Here is a 25,346-nt window from a genome sequence, read left to right as displayed (position 1 = left end):
AATCTATTAATATCTGTAACTACAAGGAAAACTTCCTTAGTCAATTTATGAATCACTTCCCTATGGGCTAGGAAGATGGTTTAATTCTGGACCACCTCCAGCAGAGATGGAGGAATCCATTTACTCCTGCACCTAACACACCAATTCAATTATACATATTAAATATGAGCATCTCTGGAAACAAGAAAGTACCATATGTTGTGCCACTATTGAGGTATGCTCATTCTCTCTCTCTCTCTTTTTAATAGCTTCCTTCTTGGTTTGGCATCTAAGCTAAACTTCAGGGCAACATACATTCAAATTATTAAAAAAGTTAACACTTTGGGTAATATATAAGAAACTGAAGAGAATGTAAATGAAAAATTAGCCACATGCAGACTTAAATGTTTCACAAGGTGGTGGAAAGAGAACCTGCTGCAGGAAGGTTATAAAACAGAAGCTACAACTATCTGGGCATATTTGCAGAATGAATGACGAAAGAAAAATCAAGACCCTGGTATTCAGCATAATGGACGGTTCGAATAGGACAGGCAGGCCCCACAGAAAATGGATGGATGATATAGTAGATTTGTGTGAAGCTAGTCTACAGAAACTAAGCTACTCTGCCCTGGACAGGGAAAGATGGAAGGGAAGAGTGAGAGAGACACCAGACACCATCGGGCGCTGAGCCCATGGTTATTGATGAGGATGAAGGTGGTGGAGAGTGCAACAAAATTCCTGGGAAATTAAGACCTAGCAGAACCTGGCATATGGGAAGAAGCAGATTTTTCCTGCTTTTGTTGTCTTGGCACACCTTCCACTTTCAGATCAACTCCTCAGGCCCACCTTAACTCTGCCCTGCATCATCAGTATTCAAATCCAGACCAATTGAAATGGCACTGGCTTTTTAAACCAACACTTTCCAATCTGCAAAAACTGCAGAATTCCTGCCTCTGCCTAACAAAACATTTTTCACTGAAACTTTTGCTTTTTTCTGACTAGCTGTAATTGGAAGTATTAAAATTCTTGTTTATGACAGCACCAAGTGCAACGGAGGAGAGGGAGGAGCTGGAACTCCAGTGCTAACATAAACAAATAAATAATAGTGACAAAAGCAGCAGCGTCTTCATGGATGCAGATTTTGGGCTCTGTTTTAGTGGAGATAGGAGTGCATTTTCAGAGTAATCAAAGATAGGAAACTGCCATACACTGCCCTCTTTAAGCTGACAGCAGTGTGTTTTCCAAGTCACAGTTGTGCTGTCTCAGAGAAGTGTCTGAACTGGAAAATGTGTGGGTGGGAATTTAAATGTGCATGTATGTGTGTGGGGAATTTATATATAAAACATGCAAGCGTAAAACAGATTTCAGAGAACCCTCAGACCACTAAGAGAAGCATAACAAGAAAGCTGCCCATGCTCCATGCTAAATAGCAACTAATACAGCTAATCAACCTTCATTACAACGTTCTTGGAGTCTCTGGATATTGGTTCTGTGTGCAGTGTGCCTATACTATGCTAGATATATGTCTATGCACTTTGAGTCAGAATTGCTAATGCAACTCTATATTCCATCTCCTAAACTTCGCCCTCTGGCCAGTCACTAAATCACTCAAGAGCATCACTGAAATAGATATTGATTAACTAATTTCATTTTAGAGAGAGACAAATTGATCCTTGTTATTAGTTGCTCTTCAAATGTCCCAGCTAGATTGCCTAGGAACACAGACAAGGCAGTAATCAACTGGAGCACACCCTATCACGTCCTGGAAGCTGCAGAGTGCTGTCAGGGTTAAAGACTGTTTGTCCAAGAATCTAAAGCACGCTTATCTCTGATCAGATATCTATTTCATTTCCCCTCTTAGTTACTGTATGGCTACAACTGACACAATTACAGAGCCCCAAGGCTGTAACTGATATCTGAATAAAGATACTTCAAGACTTCTATATGGGAATGTGCACAGGAAACAAATTTAGGAAATCCTGCTTTCTGTTACAGGAAATTAATCCTGTGCCAAATGGTAGAAATTACCCTCACTGTGAAAAAAAGTTAAGAATACGAGTTTTTGTAGTCCATTTCATAAACTGACCTCTCTTGACATGCTAATATTTTATTGATATAGAATTTCAAAGGTAAGCTTTAAATGCCTGTTAAAGATTTCATGGATTCCTAGAGGGAATGCTATTTAACAGCATCACACTTTTCTGAAGGGTTTAACTAGTGCTGGTCTCCTATTTAGTACCGCCTATTGTGAGACACACAGCAGATGTCTGACTGGTATTTGACTTGAGACCTACAGACTAGATGCCTTCGGTGTGGTAAAGTATATCTGATTTCAGGAAGCACTTGAAGTTCAGGATTCAAAACATCACAAAGAAAACAATGTACACAAAAGTATAATTTCAGAGTTTAGTTGTAACATTACAATATAAAAATAGCAGGTATTAGAGCCTCATTATTTGCAAAAGAATTTAAAGCAGGAGTTACTATTACAATTGGAAATATATCAAACTTCACCGAGATTATGCGAGCATGTAGGTAAAGATAGGCTATGAATGTAAATAGCCAATTAATTCACTAAGAAACAGTCTCAAATACTGACCACAAAAATTAAAATCTGGAGATCTTGCATTGAAATGTGATCTGAACAGGCATTTACTTCTGTAAAACTACTTTAGTGGCAGGAGCAACACTAAGGACATTCCCGGGCAAGCAGAATACAGAGCGAAAGTATGGTTTGGGAGCAGCATTTGCACAGTGTCTGTTTCCTGTCTCTGGGCTCCATGAGGATACAAATACCCTCTGCCACCATGAGCATAATCACAGAATCACAGAACACTACACTGAAAGGGACTTTGAGAGGTCATCAAGTCCAGTCCCCTGCTTTCATGGCAGGACCAAGTACAGTCTACGCCATCCCTGATAGACATCTACCTCTGCTCTTAAATATCTCCAGTGATGGAGACTCCACAACCTCCCTAGGCAATTTTATTCCAAAGTTTAATCACCTCGACAGTTAGGAGGCTTTTCCTAACGTTCAACCTAAACCTCCCTTGCTGCAGTTTAAGCCCACTGCTCATTGTCCTATCCTCAGAGGCCACGGGGAACAATGTTTCTTCCTCCTTCTCTTAAGTACTTGAAAACTGCTATCATGTCCCCTTTAAGTCTTCACTTTTCTAAACTGAACAAGCCAATTCTTTTAGTCTTCCCTCACAGCTCACATTCTCTAGACCTTTAATCATTCCTGTTGCTCTTCTCTGGACCTTCTCCTATTTCTCCACATCTTTTTGAAACATGGTGCCCAAAAAGAATATGCTTGTACTGATTCATTAGTGTGAGCTCGGAAACCTTTTGTCCTCTCGAATGGAAATCATTGCCTAATTAAAGGAGTAATTTTAGGAAATACAGGTTGAAGTTCTCTAGGCCAGCACCTTTGGGACCTGAGTGGCGCTGAATCAGAGACTTTGCTGAACCACAGGAGATCAATATTGTCGAGCAGCATCACCAACACTTCCACTGCCAACACTGGTGGCTGTTAACAACTTTATAAGACAATAGGAAACTTGGCCACACCGAAGGACAGATGTTGCTGGATGAGAGAGAGCGAATGAGAGAGGTTCAACCTGTGTGTTAAATATTAAAAAGTAGAGCAAATCAGCAGCACAATCTTCTGAGGATGGAATAATCTTACAATACTGGCTATCTGAAGGATTTGAAAAAGATTCTAAAATGAACTTTAACGAAGAGGAAACTTAGCTACTCTTGAAATGTTAAAAGTGAAAAACTGCTTATATAAAACAATAAGAAAAAACACTGGAAATACAGACAAAAGTCTGCACATCATCAATGGAATTTCCAAGAAAATTTTCAGTCTTCTAGCAGATATGGAGAAAAGTAATGATTTCAAATGGTTAAAAAAAACGTTACTAGCAGTGAGTAGTTCAGAGTTTTTAGTGCACCCTTTGCATTCTGTTGCAGTAGACTATAAATCCAAAAGGTACTGCCAGTAAACAAAATAGTTAAATTCTTATGAAAAACTAAAAGAGATTTTTAGTTAAGTTTTCTGTGTGGTAGGAAAGCACCTCTAGCAACTTAATTAGTAAGTGATTCAATCCTACACATAAGCACTATTCTGCATTGGAAGGAAGCAGCGGACATCAGTTAAAGCCACTCAATTTCGAGCGCCACAGTATGACTTAGAATTATTGCTAGGCTACTCTAAATTGCATCTATGGCCCATACACAAGTGGCAGATTAGCACAGCACAGCAGTGTTCTGACAGAAGTCTCTTCCCACTTGTCACATAAGATATGTCTACATAACAATAAAAAAAACCTGCAGCACCAAGTCTCAGAATCCACATAGCAGATTTGGGTTCAATGGACATAGACAGTGGGGCTAAAAATTCAGGCACAGACTGGAGCATGGTGTTGGAGAGCCTAAGCCATGTTGGGTTTCAGAACCTGAGCTCTAGCCCATGCCTAAATGTCTACACTCTGCTTTCCTTACTCAGTCTACTACAGCCTGAGCATGAGCCCAAGCCTGATGACCTGGGCCAGCTGCGGGTCTCTTACTGCAATGCAGACATGCCCATCAGCATGGGAGGCTGCACACAAAAAGGCCAGATCTGGCGAAGATGCACTAGCAGTGAGCTCCCCTATGACCATTATTCTGGTCACTATTTCCTTCTTCCAGTCTAGATCATACTTTATGTTGCTCCTCAGATATGTGAGCTACTCTACATCCCCTAGTTTAATCTCATCTACACTGATCTTCCTTCTTATTTCCTCATCTCCAAATACCATCAATGGAACTGACAGACTTTTTTTCCAAGTATATTAGCCAATGACACCATTCATCCTCAGTATGATTGATGAGCAAATATTTGCTAGTGCTGGTGATTTAACACAGCACTCTTACATTTCAGAAAAAACAATGAGAAGTCCTGTGGCTCCTTATAGACCAACAGATATATTGAAGTGTAAACTTTTGTGGGCAAAGACAGCTGCATTGATGAAGTCATATGCATCTGATGAAGTGGGTCTTTGCCCACGAAAGCTTATGCCCCAATATATCTGTTGGTCTATAAAGCACTACAGGACTTCTTGCTTTTGCAGATAATGACTAACATAGCTACCCCTCTGTTACTTACATTTCACAGAGGCTTCCTTCAGAAATTGCCTATTCTGAGCCTTTAAAAATGTTAATGGGAGGGGTGGATGAGGGAGGGAAACAAGCAAACCTCACCTCGTCAGGGCTGGAAGCCTGGTATACCCTGCAGGAGTCTTCATAATGTCTCTCAGCTTCAGCCTGATCTGTTACACCATTAGACTCGTACACAGGTGTCACGTTGTGGCACAGGGCAATCGCTTTCACAGCCTCATGAACACGGCTGCTCATGGTTTTACGTACTTTTGTGGTCAGGGTGGGGCCTTTTGAAGTTGGTGGGTCTTGTGGCTGCTAGAAAGAAAGGAGGAAAGAAAATGTGGACAGTTTTGAAAAGCAGGAATAACTGAGTATCATGAAAGAACTTTTTTCTGTTATAACCATATATACCCTATCGGCCTAGACTCACACCTCCAGTACCCTGGAATACATTTTTGATGGGGGTATCTTTTTGTGTGTTATAATGGAAATAACTGAGAACGAATCACAGTTATGTGCCATTAAATAAAGTTAGATTTACTTAAATGTGTGTAAAATGGAAAATAAACAAACAAAAAACAAAAAACCCTTTTCAGCACAACTTGGATGAAATGATCATTTGTTACAGATCCACCAAAATACCACACAAACTTAGTGGATAAAAATCCTTCCCAAAAATCATCAGATTGTATTTTCCACTGAAATCACATTTTGCTCAAATCCTCTTTCACTTCAAAATGAATTGTATATCTCATATACCTGAACACATGACTACTGAAAACAGATGGGGCCCACATGCAATGAAACAATTTAAGTTAATCTATTTTTTAATACTATTTTTAGTATCAGAATCAAACTCCCCAGGTAATTATACAATTACTAAATTATGTTAGTCAAAGTGGAGAGACATAGTGATCTAGTTTCCTGTTCTGTTAACCTTTCATGTCAAGAGGACAAAAGTCGCACTTCCCGGTCAAAGGGCATAGCATGGTAAAAATAAAAGTAATGAATAAGAACTATAATTTAAATCAACCACTACTAACAAATGCTTCTAATATAAAGTACCTTATTTTCTAAAGTATAAGAACTTATAATGTGCAAGATCTATGGGAAGTTCAGTGTGCAAATTTTGTACAATTAAATAATATCTTCAAAATTCCAGTCTTTAATAAATCTAAAATCTCCCTGTTGTTTTCTGTAGTGCTACCCATTACCCTACTATTCAAGTGTTTTCATAATAAAATCAATAGCAATAGTGAAGTCCTTGGTTCAGGCACAGAGTCACTTGCTGTACCCAACCATTCATATAGCATCCGGCATTGACTAATACTGGATGCCTTAAGTAGTAATTAACTAATAGTTGAGTTTCTTCAGCACTCAGAATGGGATGGTACCTGAACAGGTACAGCCTGATCAGAGAAATGTTATAGACAGGAAGCATGTGGCAGTTCAGATTCACTACCAGATCTCAATATCTGACAGAGATCAGATACCAAAATGGCTCTGGAAGACAAACAACAAAAGAGAGGTGGCTACGGCAGTCAGGAGTTGAAAGCTGCATCTATTAAAATGCACATGATAATTCCGAGATGTCTGAGGATGTCAGCTGTGCAACTATACCTGAAAGGCAAAAGAATCAAACAAATACACTATATAGCTGTGTCTACACGTGCACGCTACTTCAAAGTAGCGGCACTAACTTCGAAATAGCGCCCGTCGTGGCTACACGCGTCGGGCGCTATTTCGAAGTTAGCTTCGACGTTAGGCGGCGAGACGTCGAAGTCGCTAACCCCATGAGGGGATAGGAATAGCGCCCTACTTCGACGTTGAACGTCGAAGTAGGGACAGTGTAGACGATCCGCGTCCCGCAACGTCGAAATTGCCGGGTCCCCCATGGCGGCCATCAGCTGGGGAGTTGAGAGACGGTCTCTCCAGCCCCTCAGCTCACTGGTGGCCGCGTGGAGCGGCCCCTTAAAGGTCCCCTCCCCCTCCCTGCCTCTGCAGGAAGCTGAGGCAACGTGCAGGCTGCAGCCTGCACACGCGGGCAGCCTGCAGCACCCTCAGCCACCCACCCAGCGGCGATGGCTAGCCAGCAGCCCCCCCCAGCACCCCCAGGGGACCCCCCCCAAGGGAAGCCAGGGCAGCCAGCCCAGCCAGAGGGCCAGCCAGGCTGGGAAGCGGCAGCGGGGCCCCTCCTGGACGGAGGCCGAGCTGCGGGACCTGCTGGGGCTCTGGAGCGAGGAGGAGGTGCTCCAGGTAATGGGGAGCAAGAGGCGGAACGCGGATGCGTTCGCTCGGCTGGCCGATGGCCTGGCTGCCCGGGGTCACCCTGCCCGCACTCCTGATCATGTGAGGAGTAAGGTCAAGGAGCTGCGGCAGGGTTATGCCCGGGCCCGGGATGCGGCCAGCCGATCTGGGGCCGCCCCTGTCACTTGCCCCTTTTACAGGGAGCTCAGGGACATCCTGGGCTCCCGGCACACCTCCTCCCCTCCGGCCACCCTTGACACCTCGGCTGACGAGCCTGAGCAGGCCCTGCAGCTGGAGTCCGCCCCGGAGGCAAGCCCCGCAGCCCGGGGGCCCCCCCCGGAGGCCATCCCCGGGACATCGCGGCAGGAGGAGGAGGAGGAGGAGGAGGGGGGGGGGCTCCTCCTCCGCAGAATCCAGCCTGCAGATCCTCCTCCTGCCATCCCGGAGCAGCAGCAGGGCCTCCGACCCCCGGGGATCTCCGGACCATGGGAGCAGACCCACAGGTAGGTACCCCTCTCTGGTGTACACCCCTGGCCTTGAGGGGTGGGGGTAACAGAGATGTGTCCAGGGCCCCCCACATGCTCACATGGCCATGGCACCAAGGACACCAGGGCCATGGCCCTCACAGCACTGCAGCCATCAGCCCCTGCCCCCGCCAACCCTGCATGACAGTGCCATGCCCCATCCCTGGGCCAGGGGGGAGCGGAACCTCAAGGGGCCCCCGGGCGGAGTGGGTGGGACACCCCGCAGCAGCAGCATGTGATGGAGTGGGGGGAGTGCCAAAGGGAGACTCAGGCTACATATGAGCCACAAGAGCTGAAGAGCTCCCAGGGCCAAAGGAGGATCCTGGCGCTACAGCTGGCAGGTGACACCTCTGCCCTGAACAAACAGGAGGAAGGAGCCGAGCTGGCTTGGAATTGGGGGGCAAGGGCAGGGGCCACAGGTAGAGGCTAGGGGAAGGGAGAGCTGCTAGGCAGCCAGGCTGAGGAGGGGGAAAGCTGCATCCCAGAGGGGCCCCCCTTGGGGTCTTCTCCCCACGACGGGTTGGAAGGACTGTCTCTTCCAACAGCTGGTGCTGTCACTCCTGGCAGAAAGTGGCCATCTGTGGCCTAAGAAACCTCTCCTGCTCTCAGACCCTGCGGGGTGAAGTGAGAGTCGCTCCCACCAGGGGACGGGGTGCAGGGCAGGGGGACCCCTGAACCCCATCCATCACAGCAGCATCTCCCGGGGACGGGGATGGGGAACCTGCAGCACAGGGCGGGGAGGGGACAGAGGCCACGGCTCGGGGCCCACACTAACGCCTGTCTCCATTCTTCTTTCCCCCCTCCTCTCCTGTGTCCTGCACCTGCACCATCAGAAGGACCGGAAGAGAGCGCCGGCGAGGCCTCAGTTGTCCCGGAGAGCCCTCCGGGACCATCGCTCCAGGGCAGCCCCTCGGCTGAGGAACGACCGGCCCCGCGGAGGGCTAGACGGCGGACCCCGCGCCTACTACCGCCGACGGCGACGGACCCCCAGCTGCTGGCCATCCTCCGCCGGCAGCTGGAGGTCTCGGAGCAGCACCTCCAGCTGCAGGAGCGGGCGCTGGCCTGGCACCAGGAGGCATGGGGGGCCTATATGCAGACATTTAACCGGCTCGTGGACTACCTGGCCCCCCATGCCGCGCCGGCCGAACCATCGCCCGCCCTGCCCGCTCCTGCAGCCCCACCACCAGCTGCTCCGCCCGTCGCCAGCCCGTCCGCCGTCGCCCCACCACCCAGCCGCGAGGGCCAGAGCACCGAGGGACCCCTGGAGCCACCTGAGACTCGCCGGCCCTGATACCGTCCGGTCCAGCCCGCTCCCACCCAGCCGCGGACCAGGCTGCGAGCGCGGCGGGGCTCCCGGCCGGGTACGCCCAGTGCCGGGCTATAGGGGCGAGGGGCCCGGGACGTGGCTCCCCCCCTTGTATATAGTTGGACCCTGTTGTTTTGGTCCCCCAGTTTGCCCCGTCCCCCCCATGTAAATAGTTCTCCCCTTTCTCCTCCCTGGTTTTCTTTTTATTATGTATGGCACACAGTTGTTTCTTTGGATTGTTTTATTTGTGTACATATTGCTTTGGTTGAACGTTTGTACCTAGTTTTCTGTTTGTGCTTCACATATTTATTTACACCCAAAAAAAAGGTTCGGCCAGAAAAAAAAAAATTTACGTTCAGCCACAAGTTCAGGCTGTCATTTGTCCAGGACAAGTGGCGGGGGGGGCGGTGGGGTGCTCCATGGTGTGGGCGTTGGGGCAGGAGTGTGGGGGAGGAAGGGGCGGGCAGTAGGGGGCCTGGGCAGAGTTCATCCCGCGGCCTGTTGGTCGAAGTGGGCCCGCAGGGCCTCCCGGACCCGGGTCCCCTCGGGGTCCACCTGCCGACTGGGGGCAGCAGGTGGCTGGACGTGTGCCCTGCCGGCCTCCGCGGCCCAGCCCTGCAGAAAGGTCTCCCCCTTGCTCTCCACGAGGTTGTGCAGGGTGCAGCAGGCACCCACAATCTGGGGGATGTTGTTGGGGCCCGCATCCAGGCGGGTCAGGAGACATCTCCAGCGTCCCTTCAGGCGGCCAAATGAGCACTCCACCACCTGGCGCGCACGGTTCAGGCGCTCGTTGAAGCGCTCCTGGCTAGCGGAGAGATGGCCCATGTACTGGTGCATGAGCCACAGCCGGAGGGGGTAGGCCGCATCTGCGATGACACAGAAGGGCATGGTGGTGTCCCCCAGAGGGATCTCCCGCTGGGGGATATAGGTCCCTGCCTCCAGCCGGCGGCACAGGCCCGAGTTCCGGAAAACCCGGGCGTCGTGGGTGCTGCCAGGCCAGCCCACGTAAATGTCCTGGAAACGTCCCCGGCTGTCCACCAAGGCCTGCAGGACGACAGAATGGTAGCCCTTGCGATTGAGGTATCGTCCGCCACTGTGATGCGGGGCACGGATGGGGATGTGAGTCCCATCCAGAGCCCCGAAGCAGTTGGGGAAGCCCAGGGTGGCAAAGGCGGCGACGGTGGCATCTGGGTCCCCCAGCCTCACGAGCCTGTGCAGGAGCATGGTGTTGATGGCATGCACAACCTGCAGAGAAAGCACATGGGACAGCCCCAATGAGGGGTGAGCAGGGTGTGCGTGGCCCTGGCCTGCCCTGCCCTGCCCTGGCCTGCCCTGCCCTGCTCCGGCCCTGCCCTACCCTGCTCTGGCCCCCCTGCCCTGCCCTGGCCTCCCCCTGTGGGTTCTCTTACCTCCATGAAGACAGCCCCGACGGTGGCCTTTCCGACACCAAACTGCTGGACCACGGATCGGTAGCTGTCCGGAGTGGCCAGCTTCCAGACAGCGATGCCGACCCGTTTCTCCACAGGGAGGGCACGCCGCATGGCAGTGTCCTGGTGCCTTAGTGCGGGGGTGAGCCACTGGCACAGCTCCAGGAATGTCTGCCGGCTCATCCTGAAGTTCCTGAGCCAGCGGTCGTCGTCCCACTCCCCAAGCACCAGCCGCTCCCACCAGTCGGTGCTGGTGGGGTAGCTCCACAGCCGCCGGTGTGTGAGGCGGGGGGTGGAGCGGGGTGCTGCAGGGGTAGGGGTTGAGCCCTGCTGCCCTGGGGGCATCTCCTCCCCTGGGGCAAGGAGGTGCTCAGCTGCCTCCCACATGGCATGGGTCAGGGCAAGCCCTGCTCCTGCCGGGAGGGCTGGGTGGACCTCTAGCTGCTGCTGCTGCTGCTGCCGCTGCTGGGGGTCCATGACTGCGGCGCCCGGGATTTGTGTGCCTATGGCTCCTCAGACTGCGTGCTGTGCAGGCTGAGTGTATGTGGGAGGGGCCCTTTAAGGGAGCGGCTAGCTGTTGCCCCGGAAGCGCTAGTCCGCCCGTTGACCCTGTCTGCAGCTGTGCCTGGCATCCCTATTTCGATGTGTGCTACTTGGGCGTGTAGACGTTCCCTCGCTGCGCCTATTTCGATGTTGGGCTCAGCAACGTTGACGTTGAACATCGACGTTGCCAGCCCTGGAGGACGTGTAGACGCTATTCATCGAAATAGCCTATATCGATGTCGCAACATCGAAATAAGCTACTTCGATGTAGGCTTCACGTGTAGACGTAGCCTATCTGAGGCACACACCAGTGGAGATTTCATGGAGAGAGAGCTCAAAATGCCACACATCGATTAGCCTGGGAGGAAGAATAGTGGCTTGGTTTGTCTGCTGGCACAAAGGCAAGCTGAACTACAGGAAAGAGGTCTTCAAATTCCAAAGAGAGAGCAGAATGGTTATTCTCTAGCCGTACAGCACACTTCAATGGTATATCTACTCACAGGCCTCCTGACGGGAGGCCCACTGTGCCTAAAGGTCTGAGCCCCTGTGGAAAGCTGTGGAGTGCAGCACACTATTCCATGGGGAGCTCTGAGGGAGAACGGGAGGAGCCCCCAGAGCTGACTGCCTAAGCCCTGGCCCTTCCGCCCCTGGCCCCACCCCTTCCAGGGGCTGAGAGCCAGGCCTCCCACCCACCTTGCTGCTGGGGGTGGGTCTGCTGTTTATACAGCAGCTGAGAGCATGCTTTCCAACTCAGACAGACACTTGGTAACAATTCTTAAGCTAGTAAGCTAAACAAAGCAATGTGTCCATAGCAGCATGGACAATGACTCAGGCTAGGCCTTAGAATACACACCTAGGGGTCAGATGGGTTTGTACTTGGATGTACAAGTGCTAGTGCCCAGGCCGTCATGGCCACACCAGCTCAGAGCTAGTGCAGGTCTGTCTACCCATGCTGGGAAGTACACTTGCAGCTTCTGCGTAGACACATCCCAAGTAGAAAAATCCTATTTTATACAACGTTTGTCTTTTTTTGCCTGCAAAGTGCACAGTTCATTTTTTCACTTTGGGAGGTTTGTACACTTTGTTGGTTCCAAAGTACTTTAGGTAAAAATGTAAGGAGAGGTGACATATAAAGAAGCAGATTACTGCACTAGGCATTTTGCTTTGGGGAGAATGCTAGTCCCTTGGTACATACACCTGCCTTATGTGAAGTGACTCCATAATCACAAAGAAATACAAGTGTTTGACATTAGGATCACATTGTACAATGGCCCACCTATCTGTTTCCTAATTCTGTTAACTGAATCAGCAGGGTCGCATTTTACAAATGAGAAGAACCAGCAAATCACTAAAGATAGAGACTTCTGATCAGCACTTATTTTGTGCCAGTACTTGTCGGTACTGAGCACGGGCACCTTAGCAGCCCCAGCTGCAGGTTTGTGTTGGGGGGAGGCGGAAGCTGGATGAGTACTGGCTCCTCTTTTTTACAAAAAAAAAGAGGACTGCTTCTGATGATTCATAAGCCACTGCAGAGCTATTTCTAGCTGCAGGAGTTTCTAACGAGAGAGTGAGCTGCTTGTTAAGAACAAATTTTAAAAGTCAGAAAACCACTGCATTAATGATTAAATTACTATTAAACAAGGTTAAAAGACAATTTAAAATAATAGCTAGCTGATGACTTCCTAACAGTTAAACATTTTTTTTCAAGTGTAATAAGAAAAGAAAAGAAAAAGGAGGTGTTATGAATCTCACATGAAAAATTCTCCGGAATTCCAGATGATTTTTTTTTAAATTGTCAAGCCCTTCATTAGCAGAGTGATTTTAGTTATTTTAGTTCTTAGTTAACATTGGTTTTATTGAATTTAAACACTTTATTGTAATATGTAAAATGCAGCCACAGTAGCACAACACTGTTACATGGACCAAAAAGTTAAATTGATTGGCTTTCTGCAAGCAGTAAATTTGTTCTTAATTTAACAAAAAAAAAAATCCTTCTCTTTCAATTGTATTAGATAAAGAAATTCTTTTTAAGTCTGATTTTTACCAGACCATTTTCCTCTAAAAGAGACAGGAAAAAGTAGTAAAATGCAAATAAACTTCATATAATAACTGAAGGCTCTAAGTATCCTACTGAATTTTAAAAGATTGCAATGAATTATGAATTCCAAATTTAAGACAACAGGATGCAGGTTCAAACTTTGTGGACTGGTGCTGATAATTTTTGGATATGCCCTTTGCGATAAACGTAGGCACTGCTGTGGTCACTACTTTTGTTTCACAGGAAGCTGCACACGGGAATGCTAGATTTCCTTCATAGATTTATCCAGTTTTTGAAAATGACAAAGAAAAATAAAAAGCCATAGCTTGAGTCAGGAAATGCAAAGTTTTTCACCCTTCTAGTTCATATCTATTTGATACACAAAAATTAAACCAAGAGAGCACAAGAAAATAAAGACATCACCACTGACCCTAGATTATTCATTTGCATAGGAAACGATTACTAAATAAATGTTCCCTTCATCACAGAATCATAGGACTGGAAGGGATCTTCAGAGGTCATCTAGTCCAACCCGCTCCTCTCATAGCAAGGTGAAGTATTACCTATATTCTAGACCTGTGGCGTCCAATATGAATTGAAAGATCACTACATTTGTGGTTGTTGTCCTCTCATATTCACCACAGCCCCAGGCCCCACTCTAAATAACACACTCCTCCTCGAATGGGGAACGTATTGGATGCCAAGGTTCTAGACCATCCCTGACAGGTATATATGTAGGATAGTCTTGGTTTGTAAGCTAAGTACTACACTTATTCATTTAGAGACATTTCTTGCTTAAAGTTGAGACAAACTGACCAAATATCACGAGTACAAATTAATACGTTACGTCAGCCTGAACTATGACTTTACAAAATTTTTAAAAGATACAGAGTGCCATGGAAGAATTTTTAAAATTACAGCCAGTTTTGAAAAGGGGGTGTTTGTTTTTCTGATTCAGACCAGTTTCAGGAAACTTCTGACACTCTATGGCTGTGTCTACACTACAAAACTAACTTTGAAGTTGAGCATCTACACATACCCTACTTCAAAGTTCAACTTTGAAGTAAGGCACTATTCCATTCCCAAGAATGGAGTAAGGACTTCGAAGTTGGGCTTGAAGTTAACTTTGAAGTAAGGAAAAACATGTGCAATCTCTCTGCTGGCTACTTTGAAGCAGTGCCTAACTCTGAAGTTCGTTTCTACTGTAGACGCACTCTACGAGTGCTACCAACGTCAAGAGATCGAAAAGCATCAATTAGACCTTCTCCAATTCATGAGGTGTTTTTAAGGTGATGCCATTATCTTTTAGGTCAGTCTCTTGATTTATCTCCTCCTGCCCATCCCCACGATGTATACAGGTGACAATAAGTGTTGCCCCATCTTCCACATCTATTGGCTAAAGTTATTTTGGCCTCTACTGCAGGAGCTCTTATCTCTTTATCTGCACTTCTCCTGCCCAGCAATTAAGCCTGTCTTCCAGACCCTCAACAGTTTTGTCTCAACCCAACAACCCTCTTCAGGTTCAGCTCTCCCTTAGCCCAGCCCCACCGTTACCCTCAGTTCACTCTTCCAGCACACACCCATCTGCTCAGAAACCACAATCATTACAGCTCTCCCACCCCGACCTTTCCTCAGCCTCCTCATTTCAGCCCCCAGGCCACATTTAAGTCCTTCCAGCCTTATCTCTTAAGGCTCTTCACCAACACCAGGCTGGGGAGGTGGGGGAACTAGCGGGAGGGGCTGCAGACGTGTCCCCCTCTCCCATTTCCCAGACTGGCATGGGAACCTCAAGCTGTCAGGGACTGATACCAGGCAGCCCCCTGCCTCTGGCAGCTGACAGCAATTTCTAAGTAAAATTAAACCTCACTCATGATCTTGGGATAGAACTTGTGTCAGGATTTTTTTTCCAGCACAGCTGGTATGTATGGTAATTATACATACATATATAATAATCATACAGCTGCCTATATGTTTTACAGAAACTCTGTGCTCTGTAGTCAGGATCTGTGTATGTACAGTCCAATCACGGGTCTCACTATTCATTTCTTTGAGGAAAAAGAATTAATCAGACTTGACTTTACCTGGGTATATATACTAAATATATGGCTTTGCACTTCATCCATGGAGTCCAGTCCATAGGCTACTGTCCCTAGATGAAGCCGTTTAAAAACCATCTCGTTCTGTGTGAGAGTTCCTGTAACAGAAGCAGCATTGCAGGTCACATACAAGCCTTGACAGGCATTTAGTTTCCACTCAACCCCTATTCCTACTCTTCCCAACAAAGAGAAAGGATGAGATGGATGCTCACAGGTTTACCTCCTTCCTATAATAAGTTATGAGTGCAGCTTCAAGCACATGAAAAACATTTTTAATAATTTGTGAGTAGATTTTTGCAGGGATAGGTAGAGTACTTGGCTAGGACAACTCACCAAGAAACACACTACACAATGAGATGTGGGTATCAGTGTGAAACCCTGACCCCACTCTAGTCAGTTGCAGTTTAGCCTTTAATTTAAAGGGTCTGGGATGATATTTAAGTGCCCTTGACTACTAACTTAGGGCTTTTGTTGTCCTAGAACAGAGTTGTAAAGGTTCTGGGCCAACAACAGCTGGAATGATCGCAGATGACAGGTTTCTGTTTCTAAACAAATCATAGAGGGTAAAAAGTCATCCACACCTCTTGCGCACATAGGTGCACACCTGCTTTAACGATGGGTTCTATTAGGCAAGAAAACAACATGGAGACTAAGAACATATGTAACCAAGGGACTGAACCATGTGTTCTAAAAGGAAATCCTTACTAGAAAAGAAGAAATGTTCTGTTTTTCCACCCCATCAAAATCATATTAGCTTATTTGACCATTCAAAAAAAGTGTTACCTAAAGACATTCTTCAAGCTCTTGCCTACATTAATATCTCCTGGTAACTCATTCATTGCATACCTGTTTTGTCCGTAAGCAAATAGGATATCCTTCCAAGCTGCTCTGGAATAGTGCTGGATCGAACCACTGTCCCAGGAATTTTTGAATCCCTACGGATCATCCAGCTGTAAACTATTTTCCCCATATCCAGGTTTACACGTAAGCTATGTTCAGGAAAAAAGAACAAAAAGGGCTAAAAAAATCATCATCTAAGAATGTCTCTCAAAGAAATACACCATATATTATGGAGACTTAATCTGTTTGATCAAGAACTCCTCCTAAATGGTAGAAGCAAAGATCACCAAATTTGGCATCCAGCTTCCTCTTATCAGAGCTTAAAGCAACATAAGGGTTTGGTTGTGCCAGGAAGCTCGGATGTGCCTGGAGTGGGATTGCTTCTTACAAAACTGAACAGAAAAGAGAAAGAATCAAAACTGACATATCTAAGTGAATGTTGAAAAGAGCCCAAAAAATAGGATGACCCAGGAATATGATTGCTTCTCAATATGCCTTACAGAAAAAGAGAGAAAACAGAGAAATTTCGAGTAGGACTATGTTTTGGCACAGCTAATTCAATGCTGAGAACTAGACGAAAGTGTTATTGGAGGCCATATTGATTATAGCCCTTTTTTGTTAAAACCTGGTGAATAAGAGCTTATAGGGATGAAGAAAAAAAATACACTTGATGGAATTCCCATTTTTAAAAAATTAATAAAATTACATGGACAAATTTTAACTTTTTTTAAAAAATCTGAAATAAAAATTAACTTCTTAAAAATACTGTTGTATTTTTGAAAAATACTATCATATAAAAAAAGCATGTACATTTTCCTTTTATTTTAAAAAAGGAATTTCGTTAAGGACCCAAAGAATGCTAGGAAAAATCTGCTAGCAGGATTATAAATTTGCTATGAACTGTTGAACTATACCATAAACTGCCACAGGAAAGTGCTGTAATAAAAAATTGGTTCTTCCATATTAGCAATGAGCCACACAAGACAATGTTGAGTGAGAACCCTGTAATAGCTTGTCGCAAATGAATGCCTTTAAAGGATTAACCCTTAGAGGAGTCTCTGTGGGGTACAGCCAGGTAAGCCAATGGGGACAGAAAAATCCTTTTTTAAATAAAAACAATTGCAGGCTAAAAGTTCTTTGTCTGGGTTCTGCGACTGGAGCAGGGAGAGGCCAAAAATGCTAATAAATCCAGTAAATATCCTGGCCACATCATAATCAAAGCATAAATATCTAAGTAGAAAAAATGTTTAGTTAGATGCAGTCAGGTTATTTTTTATTTTGAATCTGGCGTGGAATTTCTCAGGCTGGTAAATGTCTTTCCCCTGTACTCTGTAACATCTAAGCTGAATCCCAGAGAAGTAATTCTCTGCGCTCTAATATTAATAATCTTTAATTGCATCTAGCAACTAACTATGCTTATTTACTCTATTGGTGTTTTTCCATCTTTTGTTTTGTAAATCATTTACTTTTTAAAGGCAATAATTTTAATTTCTGTGTCGTAGAAAAGTGTCTGTATATATGCCTGCCTAAAGCAAGATCAGCTACCAAATTACAGCTTGGAAACAAAGAGTTATCTCCTAAAACACGGGTAAAGCTTGGGGGTTACTCCACAGGGAGATACCCAAGTGTTTCTTCCTGGGTTCTGAGGGTGGCTTTTCTTACTTCATGGTGGCAGCACTACTTATTAGGGTCTGAAAATCTAACTTTGGGAAGATTTTTTAAGTGAAACCTATAAAGGTGAGGTATTTAAGTTTTTTATGGGCCCACACTTTCTGCACTTGGAATGTCAGAGTAGGGGACAGCCTTGCCATAGCTCTGGTGACAGCAATGAGAAGTTCAAAGCTGGTAAGAGAAATGCTCTGAATGGAAGATGGACACACCATCTAAGCAGGGATACAATGATCAACAACCACAAAACAGGGGGTTAAAAAAAAAAATCTTGGTGGTTTGCTTTCTTCCCTCAGCCTCCTCCATTTTTGCTCACCTCTCTTCAGGGAAACAAGGGAGCCTATGAGCAAGAGAAGGGCTGCCCACGCAACAGGCATTTCCTTTGCTTCATATGTGGAGGACTTCACAAGCAAGTCCAACGTTGTAAAATTCTAGGTGTGTATGTTATAGTATGGAAGAGTAGAAGGCTATACATTTTACTGGGCAGGGTTAATTGACTGGCTTACCTAATAGGAATGATATTTGAAAACAGGAGGAGGAAGCGTATGATCTGAAGGTACCAGCGGCCTGCGAAATGCTGGAGCGCCACCATGACAAGAGAGACCACCACGAGGGCTCCAAACAGGATTTTGGTCAGACAGTTCACTTCCAAGTCAAACAGACCAATCTGAACAAATAAAACGAATAAGCAATAAACTGAGAGATTAATCCACTCTGTGGCGGGAGCTGCCATCATGCCTTGAAGTGCCCATGTGCTCACAGAGCTAAGGGGCTGATGGGAACATTTCCAATACAGAAATGGAAGCGATAAATAAATCAGTGCTCTAGAGAACAGGGGAATAAGGAACTCACAGAAAATTAGAAACAAACAGCAAGATTAAGCACTACTTTCAAGTTATGTGACAGTTCCAGGATATTGTTAATCACTGAACATATTTTCATCTCTTTATTTAAATCTTTGGACTGTTTTGCATATCAAAGAAACACCTTCCCCAACTCAGCCTGTAAGCTCCCACGCCTTTACAGGTAAAATATCACATACACTAGACTGCCATACACTTGCTGCTGCCACTGTCTAATATCAACTGCCTTAACAAAACAAAAACAAACACAAAAAATGGTACTGAGAAGTGATCCATTCTGTTAGTATGTGGGTTGAAGAGAGCTGAGATGTCTCATATGATCAACAACTGGTCACCATCATCCACAGGACTAAACTCAACTAAAGGATTCTTAGAGTGAACAGTATCGTGAATGCAGTTACACTGCTACAAGTGCAAAAACAAAGAGAGACCCTGTGGCACCTTAAAGGCTAACCGATTTATTTGGGTTTAAGCTTTCATGGCTAAAGCCACCTTCATCAGATGCTTTTCATCTATGAAAGCTTATGTGCAAATAAACGTGTTAGTCTTTAAGGTGCCACAAGTACTTCTCATTGTTTTTGCAGATACAGGCTAACACAGCTACTCCTCTGAGACTGCTATAAATGTGTGTATACCAGTAGAACTTATGCCTGCACAATAAACCAAATACTATATCTAAGGGTACACTATGGGATCTATTTGCATTGATAAACAAATAAAATGATATCCCTAATATATCCCACTATGCTGGTTCAAAAACCAGTTGCCCACCAGGCAGACAGGAAGAGATCTCCTATGAGGACTGCAGACTGGAAGTCAATCACAATTCAGCTAATGCTGTCCAGTTTACTTGTCTGCCATGTAACAGACAGAAGCTCAATATTATCTCCAGGATACAGCTTTACATGGTTGCGCCCCATGATGATAATGCATTCTTCCCTGAAACAGCAGTGTACACATAAGCACAGTTTGGCAGGGCAGTTCCAGTCAGTCCACCAGGGTTGCAAATACATGTCTCAGACAGAGCAATGACCCCTCTGCCCCCAGACTACACCTATGGAACTATGTGTCTTTAAGAGAGAGCGTACTGGGCTAGCTCAGAGATTCTCAGTCTCTTTAACATTAAGATTGCCAACTCCCTCTCTACTACTTATCTTCAAATGCACCCCATAAATAATCTCGATTCACATAGTGCTCGGGAAGAGATAAGGTGTCAAAGGGTACTGCAAAGGAGATGCCATGGGAAGCAGTGTAATGATTTCAGTATCTCTCAGGTCTGTGGAGAATTGATTGTTAGAACAAAACAAACAAAAACAAAAACAAAAAAAACCAAACTGGTTAGTTACACATCAGGAGTAACACCGTACCTTACTTCGTGGATTTGAAGTATTCATGACACTGCGAAGTTCCCTTCCTGTGTAAAGCACAACTCCCACAACTGTGCCTGAAGGAAACAAAATCCATGATGTATATTATTCTGGGATGAACAGGCTAAATAATGTTGTTGTTTTTCTAAACGGTCAGGATGTTTGTTCTTTATAAGTTTTATTTTATTCACAGACTCAATCTACTGAATATTCCTAGGACATCACTTTCAGAAAGCATGGAGAGCAGTGTTCCCTGTAAGCTGTGATCTTGTGCTGCCACTCATGAGAAATTCAAATGCTGTCCAGCTGATTAGCAGAGCACCTACAGCTAGGTTTGTGATTTTCCTGGTGGTGCATATTTGCCCACACCCCAGTTCACATAACAAAATTTACTCCACACATGGGCACATGGATGGAAAAGATTAGCAGGAAGATTAAAATCAAATCAACAGATTCTGGTACATGGGATATAAAGTGAGGGGTGCATAAATTGATTCAGAATGAACATTAGCCTACCTCCCTCCTCCAAATGCCAGTGCTTGAAGCTGGACATGGTGTTCTTCAATAACGCCTGTGCAATTAACCTTTAAGTAACACAATATAGCTGACTAACATAGGGGTAAAAGGGTAAGGTACCCCTTTCCCTGTTCTCCTGTCACTCTGGGTGTGAATTCCCTTCCTGTTGCAATCAAAAGAGTTCAAAACCAGGGGTTCCAGGTTCCCACCACCAATTACCCCCCACATAGTTGGGCAGTTGTTTAGGAACCTGGCCCTAGAGGTTACAAACTATTTATGGTTTACTGTCAGTGTTCTCCGTAATCTGGGTGCTTGTGTAGCTGGGAGAGATTCAACAGCCACCCAGCTGATTAGCAGTGTGCCCACAGCTAGGCTGGCTTGTCTGTACTGGTGATACACATTCACACATGCTTGGCTGCACAAATTTATTCCAAACATATACGAAAAAGATTAGAGGGAACGTTGCTTACTATTGCCCTCAAAAAGCATAAAACAGCCACTTTGTTCTTGTGGCCATCGCTGCTAGCAAATGCAAACATAACACAGCATTTAAATAGCAATGTGATTATCTAGTTGCAGAATGTCAGTGCTGCAAGTGTATTTTGCAACACGCCAGCATTCCACATTTTTGCCCTCACACTAAGCGCAGGTGAGTGATGAAATAAGACAGACACCCCAAGGAGTCATAACCAAGTTAATCCTCCATAATTTGGGAACAAGATTGGTTAAATGCATCCAGTTAAGTTTTAATTCTGGCCTTAAAAGCCAACAAGCATCCTTGGCTGATGCACTTTGAGTCAAAAGTCACTGTAGCTCTGATGGCAATTTCAGTGAAATGGGACTGTGCAATGAAGTGTGATTATGAGCCTTGGTGGCTTCCTTTTCCTGTCCCACAAAGGTTGCTGAAGTATGTCTCTCTCATGGGAGGTAACTTAGATTTTATGGTACGTTTATGTACCTATTGACATATATTCACCTCGATAAGCTTCAGCGTGTTCACAGAGCAGCCCAAAGGAGTTGTGAAGGGTATAGAAACAGCTATTAGGGCCTATACTTTTCAAGATATTTTGTATAGGTTTGATGCACAGAGCACACTTGTGTGAGTCCATGGCTCCAATGTGGCACTCTCCCTCACTGAGGTCTTGTCCTAGGCCTGAAGGGAGATCTTAACTGTCTTACATGTTACAAGGGGAATTTCTCCACCTTTGAAGGCATGTGACACATCCTACTTAATTTGCTTCATTTACTGGCCCTAAAGGTAATCCTTTTTTTCCCCTTCCTCCCCTTCCACCCCACTTCCTGTTATATCACCCCTGGATTCTTTTTCCCCACTCTAATCATCTGAGGCAGTGGGTTTTACACATGAAAGCTCACAACCTAATAAATGTATTAGTCTCTATGACGCCACAGAACTGCTTATTGATGTGGTGATAAGGCAGAGGTTCCCAAATTGTGGGGCACAGAGAAACATTTGGGGGACATGACTGGAACTTGGGTCGACCTCCAAGATGAGGAGGGGGATAGTAAGGAGCAAAGCACGACACAACTCCTCTCCTGGACTTGACTCTGGCAACTGGCCTTATACCCAGAATATCAGCTGCTGGCTTTGCTTTCAGGACTCCAGCTGTTGGCCTCGGCCTTGCCCCCCGCCCCCCAGCTGTGACCTCAGCCTCAGCCCCTTTACCTCTGTTGGTATGCAGAAGCTGGGGGCCTGTTCTCAGCACTGACTCCCTAGAGGAGAGGGGGATGCAGACAGGATTATGGTAGGGATGTAAGGAAAAAATTTGGGTACTGCTGTGTTAAGGGTTGTATGGAAAGATGACAAGGATTGTAACAACACCAGGTTCTATATGAGGCATGAACTAAAACATTCACCACACACAGCTTGGCAACTTTTATAACAGAAGCATCATAGCAAAGACAGCTAAACTGATCTGCAATCGTTAGCCCAGTAGCCTTTAGAGAGCCTTCCTGCTACACAGTCATGGATGAATTAACTAGGTCATGAATCAGTATATCTGCAACAATAACTATTCCTGATTAACTCCACAGCTCAGTGTGATCCTTCTTTGCAACTGCCAGAAAAGATGCCAGATAATTTCCTTTCTGCTATCCCACCTGATTAGCTTCCCATTTGCATACAGACAGTTCTAGAATGGACATGGACCATGTTTCTTTATTCTTCTTCATAAAATAACTGACACATGGAAAACAAGACTAGCAGCAGCGTCAGGAAGACTAATAACTTTCTTAAAGCAAGAGCTCTTTCAACTGAATTTTTTTGGGTTTGACTTAAAAAATTCCATTTGAAAGGTCTTCACTAGTGGTGGATAGGCAGAAGGCCCAAGTTTTATCAAGTTTACCTTTGAAAGTTAAATTTGAGGTGTTTGCTGTGGTTTGTTAATTCTTTTATCGGAATTATATTTCTGAGAAACAAAATTGTGTGAAGTCGCCATAAGCAGAGCAGCGAAGTTTCATCCAAATGTGAGAACAGACTTCCAGACATAGTACTTGAGACTGCTCCATTCAGGTCAATGGAAAAATTCCAGTAACACTGTATTATGGCAGCATTCTAGAGGCCTTATTGTGCTAGAGCACCATGCAGACAAATGTCAAGAAACAATCACTAGCCTGAACAATTTACAATATTAACCAGGAGGCAAAAGGTGGGAGAAATGCTGTAACAGTCATTGGTACCAGCTACAGCAAAGCATAATCTCTGGAACTGAATAAATGTATTATGTAATTTTAAAACTATATTCATGACTTGTTCATCTGAGGAAGCAGGTCTTTGCCCCCAAAAGCTTATGCTCCAAAATATGCGAGTCTATAAGGTGCCACAGGACTTCTTATTGTTTTTAAAACTATATTGAGAACATTAAACTATACATACGCCTGCCTATTCCCAGGAAGAGAGAGAATCATACCTATTTCTATTATGCAGGAACAGATGGAGCTGCTGGGAGGTGGCAAACACATTTTAATGCTAAAATAAGTATTACACTGAACCGTGTCAAAAGGGCTAACAGTGAGTGCATGCCCTTTCTCTTAGAAACCAGATTATCTTAGGTGCTTTAAACCTACTGCAGTTTTAATAGTTTTTTTTTTAATTCCCCTCAGTGCCATTCATAACCAAGGTTTCAGAGGGCTGCAAACATATTATTTTTAAATAACTTAAAATGTAAAACTTATTCGAAGTAAAAATATTTAGTGTTCTCTAAGAATAAGTTTCTGAAGCCAGATGGGAGAAGGGATCAAGCACACAAAATCGGATCAGTAGATGGCAGGCTATATGGAAGCTCACAGAAAACAGCAAGTAGAGTCAGAGTTGCTCCTACTGCAGCAGATGGGTAGGCTGCAAAGCTCTGCTCTAACTCGGAAGTGTGAGCTGCACTCAGTGGCATAGCATCACTGTAAAGGGACAGGTTTATTTTCAAATAAAAAAAATACACATAATGAAAGGCTACCTTAAATTTTACATGAAAATCTACTGTGTATTACTTATACTACTAAAAAGATAAGGAACATTTGTTCAGTGCAGAAGCACAGAAGTTAAAGTAAGGGGAAAGACTATTAGGGTATGGAAAGGCCTCTTAATTTTTCTGAGCAGAACAAAGTGTGAAAGAGAATTTTCACCCGACACTTGCTCCCAATTGTTTTGTGGATATTTGAAATAGACCACTGTGTACACACTATTTTAAAAATGATTAAAATACCCTGAAATGCCAATCTTATGGACTGATCCCAGAGGCACTTATGCACACGAGTAATTGCTCACAGGTGTAAGCGATGGATTGGGCTCAAACTGTAAGCTCTTTAGGGTAGAGGAAAAGGTTTTGTATCTTTTTATACAACAGATAGAACAATGGAGTGCCAATCTTGGAAGGGGTTTCTGGGAGCTACCATAAATAATATACTAAACAGGTGGATCCGAAACCATGCAGTATCTCCCACCAAAGTACAAGTGCCTAAACATGACAGCCCATGTGCATATGAGCACAATGGATGGCAGAGAATGGGACGAACGTAATTCTCTCCAGACACATTGGCCATTTCTACACAGGCCACTTCCTTTGGAAGTGGCATGCTAATACACGGAGCGAAAGATGCTAATGAGTCACGGATGCAAATTCCCTGTGCCTCATTAGCATAACGTCACGTGATTTGGAGTCCGGAAGACCGTTCTTCCAGACTCAAAAACACTGTGTAGAAGCGTGGCCCCCAGGGGGGGACTTCTGGAAGGAAGTCCTCCTTCCGGAGGCCCCTTCTTCCCAAAAATTTTTGGGAAGAATCATAGAACACTAGGACTGGAAGGGACCTCGAGAGGCCATCGATTCCAGCTCCCTACCCCAATGGCAGGACCAAGTACCACCTAAACCATCCCTGACAGACATCTATCTAACCTGTTCTTAAATATCTCCAGCGATGGAGATTCCACAACCTCCCTTGGCAATTTATTCCACTGTTTGACTGCCCTGACAGTTAGGAACTTTTTCCTAATGTCCAACCTAAACCTCCCTTGCTGCAGTTTAAGCCTGTTGCCTCTTGTTCTATCCTCAGAGGCCAAGAAGAACAAGTTTTCTCCTTCCTCCTTATGACTCCCTTTTAGATACATGAAAACCGCTATCATGTCTCCCCTCAATCTTCTCTTTTCCAAACTAAACAAGCCCAGTTCCTTCAACCTTTTTTCATAGGTCACATTCTCTAGACCTTTAATCATTCTTGTCACTCTTTTCTGGACCCTCTCTAGTTTCTCCACATCTTTTTTGAACTGCGGTGCCCAGAAACTG

The 25,346-nt window shown here is 45.2% G+C and overlaps 1 protein-coding gene across 1 annotated transcript in view; it reads right to left on the bottom strand.

Moving 5' to 3' along the window:
- ATP9A (ATPase phospholipid transporting 9A (putative)) overlaps positions 1 to 25,346 on the bottom strand; it is a 116,630-nt gene that overhangs the window by 39,418 nt on the left and 51,866 nt on the right. The window contains exons 10-14 of the mRNA XM_075011621.1: positions 20,041 to 20,117; positions 18,317 to 18,477; positions 16,149 to 16,291; positions 15,288 to 15,400; positions 5,224 to 5,436 (exon numbers count right to left, since the gene is read on the bottom strand). Of these exons, the coding sequence (XP_074867722.1) occupies positions 5,224 to 5,436; positions 15,288 to 15,400; positions 16,149 to 16,291; positions 18,317 to 18,477; positions 20,041 to 20,117 (707 nt within the window). The remainder of the gene's footprint in view (positions 1 to 5,223; positions 5,437 to 15,287; positions 15,401 to 16,148; positions 16,292 to 18,316; positions 18,478 to 20,040; positions 20,118 to 25,346) is intronic.

The sequence above is a fragment of the Carettochelys insculpta genome, chromosome 17 (genome assembly GCF_033958435.1).
Source record: "Carettochelys insculpta isolate YL-2023 chromosome 17, ASM3395843v1, whole genome shotgun sequence".
NCBI lineage: Eukaryota > Metazoa > Chordata > Testudines > Carettochelyidae > Carettochelys > Carettochelys insculpta.
Note: the sequence above shows the minus strand (reverse complement) of the source record. Positions and strands in the feature narration are given on the sequence as shown.